Raw genomic sequence first — 19,192 nt, 5'->3', positions numbered from 1 at the left:
GAAATTGCGTTAGAGGTTTGATGTCAAATGAGTGCATTAGCAATTTGAATTTTTGACCTGTCACTATATAACGTATAATAAAATCACCTTGAAGTAAAAATCCGTAAAAAAGGTCTGCAAGTCCATTGGTTTAATGACGATGGTGGTAAGATGTTCTTCATTGTTTTCTTTTTCTTAGGTATGGTGTACCGAGCTCCAAGGCAGAGCAATTCGAAGCGGCGATGAAAGTGGAAGCGCCGGAGCTGTTTCAATTACAGCCGGACCTCCTGCACCAATTAGTCACCATCATGAACCCTAACGTGCTTATGAAGGCAGGAGTGCCTGTTTATAGGTTAGTACTGTTAGAACTTAGATTGTTTTTAGGGTTTTCTGAGCTCCGAACCAACGGTTCCATGAAACTATAAATACATAAAGTTTTAGCAGTAATCTACTATGGCCACATGCTAATGTAGTCGGATGCGGTCGGCTGAGGTTGTACACTTAACTTTTTGTCCCGGAAATAAAGAAATGCCAATTAAAAAATCTAACATTGCTGATTGGTTCTTGTCAAATCTTGCTACCTAGAAATATTTGGTTGTTCCGTTTACCGTAAGTGTCTTCATTGAAATGAATTTAAAAATGCACGTTTATCATATCACAGAACGGATCAGCACGCTGGAGAGTTCGTGATAACATTTCCAAGAGCGTACCATGCTGGCTTCAACCAGGGCTACAACTTCGCTGAGGCCGTCAACTTCACACCGGCTGATTGGGTATGGCGTTTTAGTGACTGCTTATTAGCAATTTTGACCTTTTTTTATTGTCATCTTAAATTTATTTATTTATTATTTTAATCTCACTCTAACGGTTCATACTTAGATCCTCTATTTATTTCCATTTTAGCTGAAAATGGGTCGCGAATGCATCGCCCACTACTCCACACTTCGGCGATATTGCGTGTTCTCGCACGACGAGCTCGTATGCAAGATGGCTTTAGAAGCTGATTCGCTGAGTCTGACCGTGGCTCTGGCGGCGTACAGGGACATGAGGACCATGCTGCATGATGAGAGGAAACTAAGGAAGTCGTTGCTTGACTGGGTGAGATTTTGACTTCTATAGACCTTTCGTGGCTTGTAACCTGCTGTAAAAAATGAGAATGAAACATAAAATAGTTACCAGATCAAATATTAACAGAGTTCTATAATTATTTTTCTATATATGCATATCTAAAAAGGACCAACATCCTATAAATCAGATATAGGATTGTACCTACACGTACGTCGTGTTCTGGTAACGTCGACGGACAGCAGCGGATCACTCGTAATTAGTAAAATAATTAGTAGAGTAATTTTTCGATTTGGTCTTCTTAAGTGTGTTTAGTTTTTTAAATCTGTTTTATCTCCGATTCATATGTTTGATTGGGCTAGAATTAAGAGTGAACTTTCAAGGTCACGTTACCGTCTCGCGTCTATCTAAGAAACTTGAATTTTGTAGAATGTACGGTGCAGAATGCACATTTTTTTTATATTTTATATTTCGGTGCAGGGTGTCACGGAAGCCGAACGGGAGGCGTTCGAGCTATTGCCTGACGACGAGCGGCAGTGCCACGAGTGCAAGACCACGTGCTTCTTGTCCTGTGTCACGTGTGCGTGCACCACGCAAGTGGCGTGCCTGCGCCACTACGAGCAGCTGTGCACCTGTGCGCCCGCCGTGCACAAACTGAGGTGAGTGATGCGTACTGTCCGTGTGGTCCCTACCCGGCTTCGTGCAGGTAGCTCCCGGTTTACTAAAAACGGTTTACATGTGACGTGTACGCCAATGAACTGCACGCAGATTATTGCCGTGGCAGCGACGGGAATTGGCATATCTAAAATTATATTTCTCGCGACAATTTAAACTCTTTCCGACTTATTGATACAATATTTTGTTGTTTGTTCGCCACTTTCGCGGCAAAAAAAATGGTCTAGATTTATTCCTTCCCAGCAATATCGAAAATTCTTAAAATTATATCACCAATATTTCTCTAGTTTTTCAATTGTAATCATGAACATTCTGGTTGTTATTTAATGACTGGTTTAAATAAAACAGCTACGGTTTATGAAACAGTCGGCAGAACTTTAAATAGATACCAACTCTTTCTAGCACCTTTCACAGTAATATTAGGTCTAAAGCACCAATGTGTCCAGGTACCGCTACACACTGGACGAGCTCCCCGCCATGTTGGAGAAGCTGAAGCGCAAATCGGAGTTGTTCCGCGAGTGGGCGGAGGCTGTGCAGAACGCGCTGGACCCGGACACGCCCAAGACCTGCGACCTTGACGGGCTGCGGGCTCACCTAAAGAGGGCGCATGATCTCAAGGTAAGAAGAAGCCTATGAGTTTAACCGTGTTTGATTTGGTTTATTAATCTTTTATTTCCTTGTGTTATTTTTCCGGGATAAAAATCCTATATCTAGAGGGACCGCTATTTTTGTAACATTTCATCAAGGTTAGTGGAGCGTTCTTCGTCCGAGCTTATTACGGTTTTGACGTTAAAACGTCTTATAATTCGATGGAGCCGGCTGCTCGCACGAAAAAACATGACTCATGCGGCGCTACCTCGCTCTGAGGCGTTCCATTTAAGGCTTGGCGTGCAAGCGAGAGCGCGGAACGAGCGACAAAGGGGCACAATCGGCCTCCGCGTTCGGCAGCGTTTGAAATGATTACTTTTTTCATTTGAAAAATGCAACCGTTCCATCAGTATTTTCGTATGTCGTTGTCACGTTCAACTATCGTCATTAAATCGACTTTACAGACAAACGATTTTTTTACTAATCTCCTGGAAACCGTTTGTTATCATGGGATAAAAAGTATGCCTGTGTTATTCTCCATCTTCTCAACAATCATTTTGATTGGTTGCTTAGACAACCAAACACACTTTAAGAATGGTTAGTTTCAAGGCCTGCTTTTCAAATATTACCGTAAATACACGGTTCAAAATTATCAGTTATTATCTGCGAAAAGTCACAATAGTCGTATGATTTTCGGAATGTGACTGGATTTTTCCAAGGGATGTTTTGTTTGTGTTTGTCACCAGATGCACAAGACGGAGCTGGTGCGCGCGCTGGAGACGGCCATCGAGGACGCGGAGAAGTGCGCCAGCGTCATCCAGCAGCTGGACCTCAACAAGATGCGCACGCGCACTCGCCACCACGACCCCAAGTACCGGCTCACCATCCACGAACTCACGCTCTTCGCGGCCGAGATCGACGGGCTGGCGTGCGTGCTGCCTGAAGGTACAACTCCGCTCACTCAATCATACGTGCGCACGGAGTAGGCAAAATGTGACATGCGATTCAACCGTACACACTGGTGTCAAGGCTTTCTGCCCCCTCTTTCGGCGGGCCGATTTCGATCCCCAGCACTTGGTAAAGTATACCAATCCGCACATGGCCAGTGTGGTGGCAACTACGGCCTTAGTTCGTTCCCTATGGAGATCGCTGCCCTATTGTGGACCAGTAATAGATTGATAATGATGATCGATATTCTTGATCCATCTCCATCAACATTGTATTTTATACAATTTATTGTTTGCCGGAAAATAGATTTTCACATTCCTATCGTTTTTCTTAGGTTCCGCGGTAAAGGAAGTGCTGCGTCAAACGGCAGAATTTGAAGACCGAGCGACGGACTTACTTGGCAAAGACTTAGAAGATTGTGATGCCGCATCTGTTAGGGAATTGGAAGAGGTGAGTGATGTCGTTACTAATAAGTTATAGGTTTCGTGTGATTTTATAATATGTGATCAGGTTATTCATAGCAGTTGTTTTATAGCTATATTTCTAATAAGTTTTCGGTTTCAGAGATAAGTCTCAGAGACAGTACATAATGTTCTTCTGAAGCCTGTGAAGTATTATTTCAGTTTTTATTTACACGTATTTTCTCGAATTGTCGAACCTTGTACATTCCGCTTACAACACATAGCGTTACCATTGCACCGGGGATCGACAAAATGGTGACAGCATCGTCCGATGTGAAGCAACTGTAAAGCCGATCCTAATCCGGCTAGTTGAGAGCCATTCGGTATGGTGTTACTCGGATTGAGGAGTTGACAGTATAATTTCAACTCATTGGCGCGCAAGAAAAGATCACGATTGTGATGACATTGTAGTCATTTATTCCGATAGTTACTGTTAATTATCATCAACTCGTTATTTTGGTACAGTAAAATGTTATTTTATTATATAACCGAATGAGCACTAGAGCCACTCGTGAGGCGAGGCGGTGGTGTACATGGCGCGCTGGCCGGCAGGTGGCGGAGCTGGGCGCGCGGCTGTGCATCGTGCTGCCGCAGCTGGGCGCGGTGCGCGCGCGCCGGGCGCAGGCGCGCTGGCTGGCGGGCGTGCGCGCGCACCGCGACGACTGCAGCACGCTCACGCCCGACGCGCTCGAGCGCCTGCTGGCCGACGGCGCCGCCGTGCTGCCGCACCGCCGCGTCGAGGCCGAGCGCGCCGCGCTGTTCCGCCTCAAGCGTGAGTGTATACATGCATTATGCAATATTTGCAACACTGGCTGAACCTTGTACACCTTATAGAGGTCTCGAAGACCGCGGCGGTCTATGTCTATCTCCAAAAGATAACCGAACCACAGTAATCGATTTTACCTTTTATTACAATGCAGTATACTTGTTCAATCTATTGACATTAAACCCTGCTTTCTGAGTCCCAAGGCTGTCGGTTCGAATCCCACAACTCCGACAATAAATAATTGTGAGATGAACATCTATTTTCAGCGTATGGGTTATCTGTTTATTATTATTATTTATGTATATGATTCATTAAAAGATTCATCAGTTATCTTAATAACCATGACCGAAGCTATGCTTGCTTTGGGGCTAGATGGGGACGTGTGTATTCTTGTAGTATATTTATTTATTTTATTTATCTTTAACCGGGCATAGCTTGTTAATTTATCGACAGAGTTGCAAAATTCTTCTTCGGTTCGAAAGGGTTTTATTTTGAAAGGGTACATTTAAATTTCATGTAGATATGATGAAGAATTTCGGAGACAGACAACGGAACTCTTCAAAATATGAAAACGCTGACTCAGATTTCATTCAGTTAAAAAGAGACGGCTTTACGTAAAATACACAACTTTGTGTCGTTTTAAATAATGATAGACTCATTCTGTTCCCCTTTTTGTATTTAAATAGCAAACACATTTTGGCTTATAACATTAAATCTTTTCTTCGACTTAATAACCAAATTATGTGTTACAGTACAAGTAGAAGATTGGGAGCGGCGCGTGCGCACTATTCTCATCGATACCACATCAAAGGGACGGGAGTCCATTGACAGTTTAACGGAAGAGCACACGACCCTCATGGAGCTGGACGCTTTGCTGGCAGAAGGGGACGACATCGAAGCAGCGCTGCCCTCGCATCATGCTCTGCATACCGCCACTGCGCACGCGAGGGATTGGCTCGCCAAGGTACGGAGAGGATTTCAAGGACTAGCCGAAAATTAATTAATTGCTACTAACATCACTAACGCATGCCAGCTTGGTAATGTTAAGCAAACTGGCCCGTTGGGAGAGGTTTTTCGTCCAGCAGTGGACTGTTATAGGCCAAAAATTGGTTTTCGCCTTCAGTTCATCATCATCACCGAGGGTCCTGCGTCCCTTGTTTCCAGCGGCTCCCAGCGACTCGTTTGACCTTTCGTCTGTCCAACTCGTTGTCATGACCAACGCTTCTTTTACCGGTGCAAGTTCGCCATTCCAGCACCTAGAGACCTTTACCATCCTTCTTTTTTTTGAGTTAAAATATTAAATTTTTACGGCTTCGTATTTTATTTTGCAGGTGGAAGAAATGCAATCAAAAGAACTGTACCCCTATATGCACAGCGTGGAAGCCCTGTCGCGCCGCGGCGCCAGCATACCTCTACCCCTACTGGAGAAACAACAGTTAGCGACTGCACTACAATCAGCAAAGGAATGGCAAAGGGGAGCGGCCGATATGTTTCTTAAAAAGGTTCGCTGTTATTTGCGACATTTTAACTCACATTTATTCTCAGACTATTTTTGATGTTAACTTTTTAGGTTTCCTTTCTTTTCCACGTAAAAGACAATCTTTTAGTATTCATATAGGCTTAAAGCAAATAATTTTTATGCGAACATGATTTTCTTAAAATCGTAATGAGGTTATGCTGATAGTTTCAAGGCCACAAGCCGGATATACAACATGTAACCGAGTTACGAAATAATTTTGAAGGGTATATAAGTATATTTCATAAGGAATCGTCCTGTAAAAATATTAAATCAAAAGAAGCAAATTTATTTTTCCGTAGAAACTAATTCAAAACATTTTAAGTGTTTACTTATGGCAACCCTATTGAAGATGAAAGTCCGACACGTGCATAGTACCTACGCTACTCGACGCCTACCTTTATAATAGATTTAATACGTGACAGGAGTCACCAAAAACTATAAGCGTTTCGGTTTCACAGATAAGTCTCAGAGACCTCTAGAGCCTGTAGAGTATTAATTCGGATTTCATTTACACAATGTGTATACTGTATATCTTTTTTCCAGAACTGGCCATACTCCCTCCTGGAAGCCCTATCACCCCGAACTGAGTGCGGGAACGCGACTCGAAGGCGAGGCCGGGCCGAGGTTCCTCCACTGGAAGGCGGCCTGTTGAAGCACTTCAGCGAAGACGCAACTCCCACCGAGATAGTCGCGGCCTTCAAACAGGCTGAGCAGAGGGAGTTGACCGCTATCAAGGAGTTGAGGTATTTCACACTGTGGTATTTCGTTGTCAATGGATTTCCCAAAGACAACGAAATACCACGTCATTTATTATCAGCCGGCCGCCTTTGCCGACAGGTTGGTCGGTCTGGTGATGTCTCAAATATACATGACACATCCACACCGTAGAACTACATACAGCAGCCCGTGAGACACTTTAAGTATTAATTTTAAATAAAGCGTTATTTGTTTTCACTGGAGTCAAATGGCACTATAAATTATTAACAAGACTGTCGTTGTGGCATCTGTATTTCGGTTTCTTAAATGGCCTAGTGCCCGAGTGTCTGAAGAAAGCATTACGTGGTGCCAGTTGTTACTTATGGCTACAATTAGATTACAATTTTTGCTTAGTTAGGTAGTTCCTATTTTTAAAACAATTTACATCAGCATTAAATACTTTGGCCTCAAAGAGTGAATCCGTGCATTCGGTGTTCGTTCGGCGAGCGGAATTATGTCTTCAATAATCGGTGTAATTTATCTCATATGTTTTCTCTATTATCTCTTTGGGTACTTAATAATTAATCTGGTTAGTCTATTGCTGCAGATTTCGGCTCCGTTCTCTCCGGATTGACGTGTTAAGAGTGTCACATCCGTAAAAAAAAAATTGAAACTTTAACGTGGGTGTTGTCTGTGTCAGGACGCGTAACATGCGCAAGGAGGTGCGCGCTCCGCCCGCGGCTGGCGTCACGTTCTGCGTGTGTCAAAAGCGGCAATATGGAGTTATGACGCAGTGCGAACTTTGCAAGGATTGGTTTCATGGTGAGTGCCTTTGGAATTCATATAAGACGATTTGTTTGTTATTTGTTTAAAGGGAACAGGCTAGAGTTCTGTTTCGGCGTTTATTTGTAATAACGTTTAAATGAATTCCATGTCAATGCTTATTGAAGCCTGAAAAGAAAAAATAAAAAACGTTCGCGATCACAAAAATCTGGGAAAAATATTTTTACTGTCCAGCCTGGGTTTTCACGTCACTTATAACTTGTAGGCGAATAATGTACAAAGAAATTAATTTTCAATCACTACTAATGAAATATATTAAGGAAAACGTGACCAAATGGTTTTGACCTTTCCATGACCCTATAATAGATTGGCTAAGTATCAAATAATGAACTAATGTTGTGGATAACTTTTTGCCAACAGCCTCCTGCGTCGCATCAGCCCGAGAGGAATTGGAGGACAGGTCGGAATCTCCGGAAAGGATAGAACTTCCATTCCCTTGCACGGAGAGCAAGTTCCTGTGCCCCGACTGCACTCGCACCAAACGGCCACGCCTGCACCGTATATTGGCGTTGTTGGTGAGTGAACCCAAGACATTTAGAAGATTTCCACAAAAGACTAAAATAGTTCATTTTTGTAATAATAATTATAATATTCATCAATCAACGCTAGGCGGAGTAATGACTGTTACATTGTAAAATGATGTTGGAAAAAGGCACCAGCTGAAATTTTTGTTAGCTTCTTCATGGTGGAATCTAGCTTTTATCCGATGGTAGAATCACTACAAACTGACAGACTCGCAATTTCAAATCCTTCTTAAAAATCCTTTAATACTTCTCGAAATCCTTTAATCCTTCTTGAAAATAAATGGATCGCCGAAGACCACCAAGCGTTTTAGCGTTCCGGTATGATTTTGCGTAGAAACCGAATATGGTTTATTATCGGGTATGGCTTGTACCCCTATCGTAGCCCGCTACCATCTTTGACTGCATCATCATAGATCAGGGGAGATCGTAGTAAAAGTTGTAAAAAAATATTTTATCTGGATTGTTTTATGGATTACATTCAATCAAGAAATCTCATCATTGTCATCAAGAATATTATTCTTAGAATAACCCACTATCCGCCCATTCAGGGCACAGGTTTCCTCTCAGAATGACAAGTGTTTAATCCGTCGTGTACCACACCGGCCAACTGCGGATTTGTAGACTTCACACATACCCTTGAAAATATCATAGAGAACAGAGATCAGGCTTTTCTTCACGATGTTTTCCTTCACCGTTAAAGCACGTGAAGAGCTTTCAGCCATTGCTCGTCACAATGCACATCCGCGTAATATTGCTAGCTCACAAAATTTTTCCATTTTCTACCTCCCTACCGGGAGCCACCTCCGGAATGAGCGACTGGATATTGATGCCCGCGCGGCGCAGGTGTGGCTGCAGAAGCTGCCGGTGCGGCTGGCGGAGGGCGAGGCGCTGCAGTGCGTGACGGAGCGCGCCATGGCGTGGCAGGACGCGGCGCGCGCGCTGCTGGCCGGCCTGCCCGCGCAGCGCGCCGCGCCCGAGCGCCGCGACGCGCTGGCGCGGTGAGTGCGCCACTACTTTGTCTCACATCATTTCGTCGAAACTTTAACCGTTTAAGCAGCGCACGCGGCGGAAGCTCCCTCGATTTTGAAACATTCTTCATTAGTCATCATGAGATCATCGCGTTTAAGTAAACAAACAAACTCTTCAACTTTATTTATTAGTATGTATATGTGATTCATATTCTAAGTGATGTAAGCATTTATTTTCATGAAATTAAACTATAAAATGTTGTAATCGGCCATTTCAGATGAAACGCAGAATGACGTCACGTCTATGTAAACTAATTTTGTACCGCTTAGAGTTTAAAAATAGCTGCACTTTGTGTATATCCAGTGTTTTGTGATTTTAAACTGGCTCAGTTTTGTGTTATCAATACCAAAAACAATAATCTTTAAGTATGGAACAAGGACTTACCAAGGCAGATAGCTCTAATTTGCCTATAACGCCATGAGCCATGACATCTGGCAATAGTTTTAGCGCGAAATATTGGGTTCTTATAATATTCGCTTAATTACAACAACAACTTCGTACGTTTCGATGCGTAGAACACAATATTCTGTATCAGCCAATCAGCAGGACAGTTCAATTGACAACCTATGTGAAGCTGCACTCAGCTAACTTCTCCAATGTCGTATAGTTTGAATCGAACTTTAACCTATATCTTAAAGAGATGTCCATTGGAAGATTTTATAAAAGAGTTGTCTAATAGGTCATCAGCGAACGTAGAGCACGCTTACAGTGCAACGCCGCGATCGCCGAGTACGCGAGTGGCGCCGGGGCTGCTTCAGAAACTTGAAGACCTCATGCTTGAGGGAGATTTATTGGAGGTAAGTTTGTTTAGTTGAAATTTCCCTTTTCTCTAGGATTCTTTTCTCGATATTGGAAAAGGATTTATTTCGAAACTGTCCCATTTAAATTTTATACCATTTGTAACGGAATTACAAAATACTGTTGAAGGGTGCATAAGTAAGGACACACTTGATTTTACTTTTGCTTGGGATGAGGGTTTTATCGGATTTTTCAGTAAACCGATGGCAATGGTTTACTCAAAAACTATTAGCGTTTCGGTTTCGCAGATAAGTGTCAGAGACAGTAAATAATGTACCTCTAAAGCCTGTGAAGTATTATTTCGCTTTTGATTTACACATATAGATCTGATGTAGAGTTTCGGAGACAAACAAAGGAACTCTTACAGAAAATTAACAATCGGTTGCTGCTATCGTATAAATAAGAATTGTTTACGCGACAAAATATCACACCTGCACCCTCGAAAGGGCTTCGCAGACGTACAAAGTTAACATTTTCTATCGGAGTTTTAATTTTTTTGTGACTAATTAAGTTGTAGCAAATCGTAGCTTTACTTGGAATATGTAAACGTTTACAAAAGTTAGTGAGAGTAATGTCGCTGGTGTTAACGGAGTCACTGGGCGCAGGTGCGGCTGGAGGAGCAAGCGGCGGTGTGGAGCGCCGTGTGGGCCGCGCGCGCCGCCGAGGGCCGGCGCAGCGCGCGCGTGCTGGACGCGGGCCGCCGCAAGCGCGCCACCACCGCCAAGCACCAGCACCAGCTCAAGCGCACGAGGCCGCTTCCACTGCATGGTATGCTTGACAGTGCCAACAAACTGACCTCCACATGTTAAACCTGTACCCCCTTATTTCTTATAAATTACCCCTCTGAATAAGATGTGTTGCCGAGCGATTCAGGGTTCCGTTTCCGCGTAGAACCGATACATCTAGCAGGTTATCCCGTTGCCATTTTAAACTGCATCACAGGTACCGCGAGGCGATATTTCAAGGCTAACTTGGGGTGCACTTAAAAAGGTTATATAGGTTATGAAATAAAAATAAAGAAATATTGGTCATATTAATATAAGAATTTATAAATTACAGAATTAAGAACTTTTTAAATCGTTTTAAATTTAGTTATCAACGTATTGCCTATACTCAGCCGCAGCAAGAATTAGTTGGTCACCATGTAACTGTGGTTCCTTTTTGGGAAATAATGTTCGGGTAAACACAATTCGTTCAGAGCTCGCAGTACGCAAGCACGTGTACGCATTGATGCGTACATGCTCGCATAAAAATGCGGACGGTAATTGTACTTTATAATTTTTTTTCAATCATTGAAATACTTAAATGTGTGGTTATAATTTTTGTTTTGCAAAACCATACAGGTTCAAAAAAAATTGTGAGCAATTTGTATAATTTGAAACTTAACATTTCCTTTTATGTTATAGGTACGAATACTGCAAAGCCGACCATGAAGAGAGGTTCAGCCACTACGACCAATTACTTAAATAGGAAACAGGTGAGAATCAATCAGTGAAGTTCAATCAATCAAGAGAGTTGGCCAGTGCCAACGAAACTAGACAGATTTTTATAAGCTTCTTTGCAATAATAAGCTGTTCAGCCCAAATATTGTTGGTCATAAAAGGCACATTTATTACATCTAGATTATTATTTAGTTCTGTAAACTTATGAGATTTTTTTACTGTGTTATTGTATCAGAGCAAGATATGGAACGTTTTCAAAATTATATTACAGACTCTAAATTAGTAGCACTAGCCTTGTTTTGTTTCAAGGTCATTGTGTTCAGATTATCAAATACGCGCAAGGGTTCAAATAAAAGTAGTTAAAAAGGTATTCATTGGTGCTATCTTGCCAACAAACAAAACGCCTCTCATTAAACAAACATATTGGCTTGGTGATAGTTGATAGCCTCTTTCTGTATTGAATGCTAAGTACCATTGAAGTTGTTTCGTCTATTTCAGGGCATGTCATCGGGCTCAGGGTTGATGATGCGGAAACATTACATGGCGCGACAAGAGAGGCGCAAACGCGGAATGCCCAACCGGCATCATCCACGACATTCGAGAATGGGTGAGATTATCTTATCTCGTGTTTGTTTTAATCCCTTCCTTTTTATCCATGAAAGGTCGTCAGTTCATCGATTACGCGATTTGAGTTTTGCTAAAGTTTTGCATGTAGTCTTTAACAGGGAAAAAAAGCATTGGCTACCTATTATTTTGATTCCATGAGTAGTTCCCGAGAGAAAATATAAAATTGATTACGAGCTAAGTCGTTTGATTACAGACAGGTTTGAAATTGTGTATGCATGTCACCTATGCTTTGGGAAAGGACATGTACTTTCTAACCGAGATGTACTTTCTTGGATTAAAAATTGTGAACGAGCGAAGCTTTGGACGCAATTCTGAAGTCCACGGGGTCGAAGTCGCGGGCAGAAGCTAGTAAATAAAAATGATATAGTGACCTGTCCTAATGAGTGAACGTTTGGCTCAGCACAAACCCGCGGCTCGCATTCGAACGCGGGCGCCCGCGCGGCCGCCGTGCGCAACGAGAGTGCGCGCCGGAGCAGCTCGTCCTCGCACTCATCCGCTGACGACGACGAGGACTGCGCCGCGGCGTCCTGCTTGCGACCTACGGGTAACTATATACGCTTTCCCATCGCGTGGGAGCCCACCAATCCGCACTGGGCCAGCGTGGGCTACGACTTAAACCATTCCTTCATGGGAGGAGACCCGAGCCCTATACTGGGCCGATAATGGGTTTATATGATGGTAATTGTATGGAAAGGGACAAGGGGCTTAGTGCTGCTAACTGAGGTTGAAAGAACTTTAAGTATTGATAATCTATGTAGTTGATCACAGCAAAAAAAAAAATTGTCCTTGAAATTTGTGACTAAATAATTGTCCACTTTACACCATTCTGAAAAATTTCCTCGATGGAGTAAGATAAAAATATGTTTACATTAATGAGTATTTTGGTCGTTTTAAATTTTTATTCCTTAAATGAAATTGCAATGTTGCATACTGAAATCTAATCCGGTTATTTCAAGATCTTAAAGGCCTCTAAGTGTGCCCAATCCAGTAACTAACTTTATTTAGTTCTACGCAAACGTTTCTCATGTCGCGCACTATGGAAAATATATGTGCAAGTATGTTGCAATAGTATGTCGGACATTAATGCTGGACTTTTACCATCTTCATCCCGTTCACTGCCACAACCTCTTTTGCTATTTGAAAGAGGTTGGGGGAAAATCCTTATGGATACCATCGGCAGCCATGCTTGACTTAACTGTGGATGATGTCTAGGCCTATCGGCTTATTACACTAAGTATTGCATCAGAAAGATTGCTGTTGTTTCTTATAGTTTGTGATTTTCTGGCTATTTAATTTATCATCTTCGGAAGTTTTTTTGATGTGTTTAAAGAGCTGAACGCATTCTTCCAATTCTTCTGAAGTACTCGGCTTCTTTGATATAACTGTTTCAACTAAGCCACGAAAACGTTTTTCTTTGACGGAGACTATTGCAAAGTATTTCCGGCGAATCAGATCAACTTCAAGCAAATCAAGTTACTGCCTTACGTTTAAATCGTTCAAATAGCACTCACTAAGAACATTCATGCTAATGCTATGGTTTATTTGACAGGAAAAGTCGACTGGGTGCAGTGTGACGGAGGTTGCGATCAGTGGTTCCACATGCACTGTGTCGGACTCAGTCGAGGTGCGCTACGGGAAGACGATGACTACGTGTGCGGCTCCTGTGCAGAACGGTCTGACAGGCATTGACCTACTAAAACTGCCAAATGCTAGAAAGTGTATAGGATTTGGTAGCAAATGTATTACGTGTGCGGTTCCGCGCGGAAAACTGATTGGCATTGAATGACCAAAACTAACAATTGCTAAAAAGTGGAATTTGGTAGAAATATATAGGATGTGGTAGAATTCGTAAAAAGTGTTACAAGGGCACTTCCATGAACGTTAAAATAGTGTGATAAATGGGCGTTTAAGCAAGTGATATGTCTACTAAATTCTTTTTCGATCTTTACAATCTTCAAACCAGCATCACTACCAGACAGTCTGGCATATGGTAGAATTTTCCTACCATATGGTAGAAATTGGTCGGGATCCTTTTCGATGCACGGATGGACATAGATAAAAATGTGATAAACAGACGTTTTTGCAGTGAAGTTCTATCGAATGCGTATTGTTATATTGGATATAGGTGATTCACTGGTGCCTCAAATTAATGCGCCACTTCGCCGCAAAGTCCCAAGTTTGAATTTTGTGTGCTCGTTAGAGATTTTTTCGTAAAACTAATATTATATAAATAAAGTACTACCTTTTAAGTTGTTTAATATTACGGTTGAATTGTTTGTAGGCTATATACCAATCATGAACAAATAAAATGGGATGCAATTTTGAATACATGATGTTTTGTGTACAGTCTCTCCTACATGCGAAATTTTTGCCGTGATTTTTACAATAATAATAACCTTCGTCGTTAATTTATGCTGATACCTACAACAGTTATATCAAAAGGGGGAAAACCATTTTATCAGAGCTTTACGAACCGATAAACATTTTAAATAGGTTCCGAAATCATTTAGGTTCCAGTTTCGGTTTCTTTTATTGAACCTGTTAAATCGAAAACACGTTTTTCACAAACATTTTTTTTAAATCAGGGCATTAACCGATTAACTTGATTAATTGCACGTTATGAAATCCCTTTACATCTTTAAATAAAAATCTGATAATTTTATTACATCTTTTATCATAAAATATTTGTACGTTTTTGCATGCATTCTTACAAACAAGCGAAGTTATAAGACCGTTATTCAGTGTAACTAGTTTCCCCCTTTTCTAAAGTTATGCCACAAAATGTTATCTTCAAATTTTACGACCGACCTGCCTGTATTAATATTATCATCGACCGATATGACGGCAGGAATTTCGCACGTTTTTTAGGAGAGGCGTCTGAAACTCACGGCTATGCGGTTCTTGGAATGCGAGATGCACGTATTATATTCCGAATTATGCGAACTGTCAGGTTCATTCACATCAATGCTTATTTTAGACTTATGAATACAGGAAATTTTATAGTTTATATCAGAACGCGCAGTTTAAACATATACAATTGATATCATTAGTGCTAATTCTGCTGTGTGGTATTGAAACGAGTTTTGTTCATTTTTATAAATTTAACATGCATATTCAAAATTTCTTAACCGACAGGATTTGCACCTGCGTCTGTGGCAATCGCGGCCTGAGCGCTTTCTCCAATTAAGCTACGGCTCTCCTACCGTCGATGCTGAAAATAGTATATGCCTTTCATATCAGTCTTATAGCAACTGAAGCGTCATCTAGTAGGAAACGTTGCAGATTTCGATCTACTAAATAATAAAAATTATAAAACAATAATAAGTTTAGTTCTGTTATATGACAGACAGTTCGGAAAGGTGTTTTCATAACCACAGACTATAATATTGGCGCAGCAATTTCTAGGGGCAATTTGTCTAGTCTGGTCTGGCTGTTTATCTCTCTATAGGCAATGACGTGTTGCTTTGAGATTTAGCATCCCAGTACGATACCGCGTAGAAACTGTTAAGGATTAAATATAACTGGCATGCCTAACAGTTTAACCCGCTACCGTCTTAGCATTCTCAGTGATTATAACATACCTTGGTACTCGGTATTGCAGAGAAGGGCTAGGCTTGTAGGGCTATACAACAAGAATGAATAATATTATGTCTTCTCGTAATATTATGATTAGTACATTTTATAATACATACAACACTGTACCGTTTTTGTTATTTTCATGTACACCAGAATTAACACTTCTGACGTATAAAACAAAAGAAATAAAGGTTTAAAAGGCGCTTAAGTTTTAAATGTAAGTATTAGTATAATTTGTAAACAGTATATACCATCTATAGAGCAATGGCGTGCACAGGGTTTTTGACCAGGTATTAAGTATTAAATGGAAAATTCATTCTCCTCTAAGAGTTCATTTCATACATAGGTACTGCTTTTGGGTATGTATGAAGTGCACGCCACAGCTATTGAAAAAATAGAGATATTCGAAGCTGAAATTGCGGGCTGTATTCTTAAGGGCTGGCGTATACAGTGACGGGTTTAACCGCAGTGTTGTGTTACAAAAAATGATTAACTTACGTTTTATTCAACAGTCAACATGGTATACTAAGTTTACTTTATTATAGGAGGCTACTATATCCCGTTATCGTGTACTATATGCTTTTCAAGATAGACGGATGTGAATCAAGCTTGATAAGGCAACATAGCTTGCATTCTGCAAGCGGATATAAGCAGTTTTTTTTTATCACGGGTTGATATCTTAGTGCAATGTGAAATGGGAAATTTAACACGGAGTCTTCGAGACTACTGTATAGGTTAAAATAAACTGCACTGTCTATCTAAATAGATTATTTATCCCGGGATAAACTTACTCTCTGGTACTTCCCCAAAAAACACGTATACTCGTTGTTAATTGCTACGTTAGTGCTTGAAAAAATTCAGATAGCAAACACATTCGTATTACAATATATACGAACACCGAATAGGATTCGCAAATTTTTACTTGGAATATCTCTTAACACTTAAAATGTTACAAACATGAATTTTGCAAGGTTAATGAATATTCAATAAAACAAATTACATCTGCTGATAAGAGTAATTGAGCACAACTATCTCTATTCGATGGGAACAGTTAAACCGTCGGTTGTCTTGACATTGTAATCAATCAAATCGCAATTATTCTATTTCTATCCATGTTTGAATGTATCTTTAGTACGAGATTTTACGTCAGGGTAAAATGGATATTATTTACATGTTATTAAAGCTTCGGCTTTTGACAGAGCTTGTGTAAAATAAAAATCAGAAGTGCAGGATTTTCGACTCTAAGACAAGCGAAATTAGGTCCGTTTTATTTTGAGCGATCAAATCTTGTATTAAGCCTATTGAGAACATGATACAAAATGTATTGTATAGGGACACCGGTCCCTTCATGACGTTATTTATGTAATTTTAAATCATAACATTTATCTCTGAACCCACGGTTTTTGATAATATTTTATTGTATAAAATGACAAGATGGTTGCCATATAACCGTTCCTATAATGAACAGTACCTACAGTCAGACTCAAACTATGACGTCGTTGAAGTTAGCCGCGAGTGCAGCTTCGCGAAGGTACAGTAAACTGTTCCTGCTTATACCGAAAATCATATTCATATAGATAAAGCATATTGGTCCAGGATGCAGCGTTACTTTTTTTTAAATTGATCTACTCTATTTTCCATACTACTTTATTTGCATCGATCTCGCCAACCCTTAATATATTTTAGGACAGTCTCCCTCTAAAAGGATCATGTAATTTTTGCAATATACTAAATATGTACTAACAATACAATAAAATACAAGCAAATTATTATAGCAACTGTAGTAATTCACTGGCGATTAAAATATTAAGGCGAGTTTAAAAAGAGTCAGTTACTGACCTTGAAACTGAATAAAAGTCGGTGCCGACCTCGTTTGTACCGTTTGTTGTACTAGTTACAAATCGACGTTATCATTGGTATATAGTAAAAGCAGATTTAGATTGAGTCAATAAATCCAATAGGGAAAAAGTTTTTGTTAGAGATTTGAAATCACATACGTGGCACGGTCTAGTTCATGAAATAAATAGTTCACATACATGAAACTTGCATGCTGGCAATCATAGTTGTTTTCTACAAGAGTTTCGATACAAGAATAAGTATGATGGACCTTATAAACCTTATTTTAGAGCTCATGTTCTACTTTTTTACTTTAGCATTCTGAGCTAAAAATATTCAAAACTAATAATAATTTTACAGTAAGTATTTTAAAACGAGTACCATTAGTTTCATTTTACTTTCTGTTTTTTTATTCGAAAATTGCGAGCATGCAAATCCCATACTTATGGTACTGGTACTAAAACTGAAGTCAGTAACAGACACAATATGAGTTAGCTTTAACACAACACGGTTTACATGCCAATAGGTTATAGAGTTAATTCAAAGTTCTACATGTTAGTTGAGTGTTCAAAAATAAATGTTATATCGGTGTTATGTCGGCTTTAATTGTTTAAAACTCACTCAAATGTTATCGACCATAATTTCCTCTAAAGACCGGTTAAATCGTTTTAAGAAAAGTGTATGGTGTGAAATGTACAAATTGTATGGAAAAATGCTTTCTAGTATTCTATCTTCAGTTGGTCATCAAAGTATTTTGGTGCTTATAACAAACAGTACCGAATGATGCCTTAAAGGAAAAAGTTTATTTGACATAGTCTCAAATAGTAGCGACTCCTATTCATGGATTAGCTAAGTTTCAAATTATTCAATTCCCCAAGTTTATTTGCTGGAATTTACGCTTAGACAAGAAATAAATTTAAAAAAAATAATTCGTCTAATAAATATGGAAGCGCGCCCCAATCTCAGCTTATTTACAGCTTTTCATCAGACGTGCCTATCTTAGATTAGGCAATATGAATTGATATATTTATTGTGATTTTGAATAACTAATGATATGAAATGCCATATTGAAAATCAACAGAACTGGTAATTTTAAATTATTTTTGTACCTTATTAGATGCTAAAACTTATCATTCACTAAATCTTCCACCTTGTAGCGTTCTATGGATGTGGCCAGTTTTGAAACATCTCCAGAACTATTTTCCTTCTGGCTATACAACTTCATCATAGTATATTCCCGACAGTGAGATGTAAATGCGTAAGAGAAACAGAATTCCAACACTAAGTTAATCAGAAACTGTTTAGAAAATCTCTGTACCTCCAACTCCACGTATCCAGATTCGACATTATTGGATTTTCTAAACAAATCAACTAGTAACATTTCTTGATTCCTTGCATGTCTTATAATAGTTGAAGTGGGTACAAACTTGCCTAACTTCTCAATCAAAATTCTAAATTAACTTTTTTAAGGCACTCCTAAGGAGACCACATTCTAAATCGCCGGCTTGCTATTCGCAGTGTATTTAAAAGCTGACGGTCTTGGAATGTAGTCGGACAAATGTAGCGAGATGAAGAAAGAGCGGTCATCAAAATTTTGTAAATATTTTTTAAACGGAGAATTAGAGGAAATTTTTTAATGTATAGAATTTCGAGAAACACAACTGTTTATGTAAGTAGTGTGTGAATTTGTATGTTTGTGTGGATGGACTACCTTCCGAGCGAGGTCGCTCAGGTTCGTACCCCTACTGCGAGATTGTATAGGTTTAAACATTCGATGTTGAGTGAGAGAGTTTTGAGTGAAACAAAAATAAGATCCATTT

General features: G+C 40.1%; 1 protein-coding gene across 2 annotated transcripts in view; it reads left to right on the top strand.

Annotated features, from left to right (window-relative positions):
- Positions 1 to 15,162, top strand: part of LOC120634511 (lysine-specific demethylase lid) — a 28,441-nt gene extending 13,279 nt beyond the window's left edge. Inside the window, exons 12-31 of one of the 2 annotated variants that reach the window (XM_039905186.1) lie at positions 179 to 331; positions 641 to 752; positions 883 to 1,077; positions 1,525 to 1,703; positions 2,166 to 2,337; positions 3,057 to 3,252; positions 3,590 to 3,705; positions 4,269 to 4,488; positions 5,235 to 5,446; positions 5,814 to 5,984; positions 6,545 to 6,744; positions 7,398 to 7,519; positions 7,901 to 8,055; positions 8,908 to 9,062; positions 9,773 to 9,890; positions 10,497 to 10,659; positions 11,298 to 11,368; positions 11,832 to 11,940; positions 12,361 to 12,504; positions 13,510 to 15,162. In XM_039905186.1, the coding sequence (XP_039761120.1) occupies positions 179 to 331; positions 641 to 752; positions 883 to 1,077; positions 1,525 to 1,703; positions 2,166 to 2,337; positions 3,057 to 3,252; positions 3,590 to 3,705; positions 4,269 to 4,488; positions 5,235 to 5,446; positions 5,814 to 5,984; positions 6,545 to 6,744; positions 7,398 to 7,519; positions 7,901 to 8,055; positions 8,908 to 9,062; positions 9,773 to 9,890; positions 10,497 to 10,659; positions 11,298 to 11,368; positions 11,832 to 11,940; positions 12,361 to 12,504; positions 13,510 to 13,649 (3,103 nt within the window). In that variant the 3' untranslated portion in view covers positions 13,650 to 15,162. Of the gene's footprint in view, positions 1 to 178; positions 332 to 640; positions 753 to 882; positions 1,078 to 1,524; positions 1,704 to 2,165; positions 2,338 to 3,053; positions 3,253 to 3,589; positions 3,706 to 4,268; positions 4,489 to 5,234; positions 5,447 to 5,813; positions 5,985 to 6,544; positions 6,745 to 7,397; positions 7,520 to 7,900; positions 8,056 to 8,907; positions 9,063 to 9,772; positions 9,891 to 10,496; positions 10,660 to 11,297; positions 11,369 to 11,831; positions 11,941 to 12,360; positions 12,505 to 13,509 lie in introns of both variants that reach the window. The other variant, XM_039905185.1, reaches the window with a different exon arrangement.
- The last annotated feature ends 4,030 nt before the right edge of the window (positions 15,163 to 19,192 follow it).

Source organism: Pararge aegeria, chromosome 24 (genome assembly GCF_905163445.1).
Source record: "Pararge aegeria chromosome 24, ilParAegt1.1, whole genome shotgun sequence".
In the NCBI taxonomy this organism is placed as follows: Eukaryota; Metazoa; Arthropoda; class Insecta; order Lepidoptera; family Nymphalidae; genus Pararge; species Pararge aegeria.
This window is presented reverse-complemented; position numbering and strand designations above follow the sequence as displayed.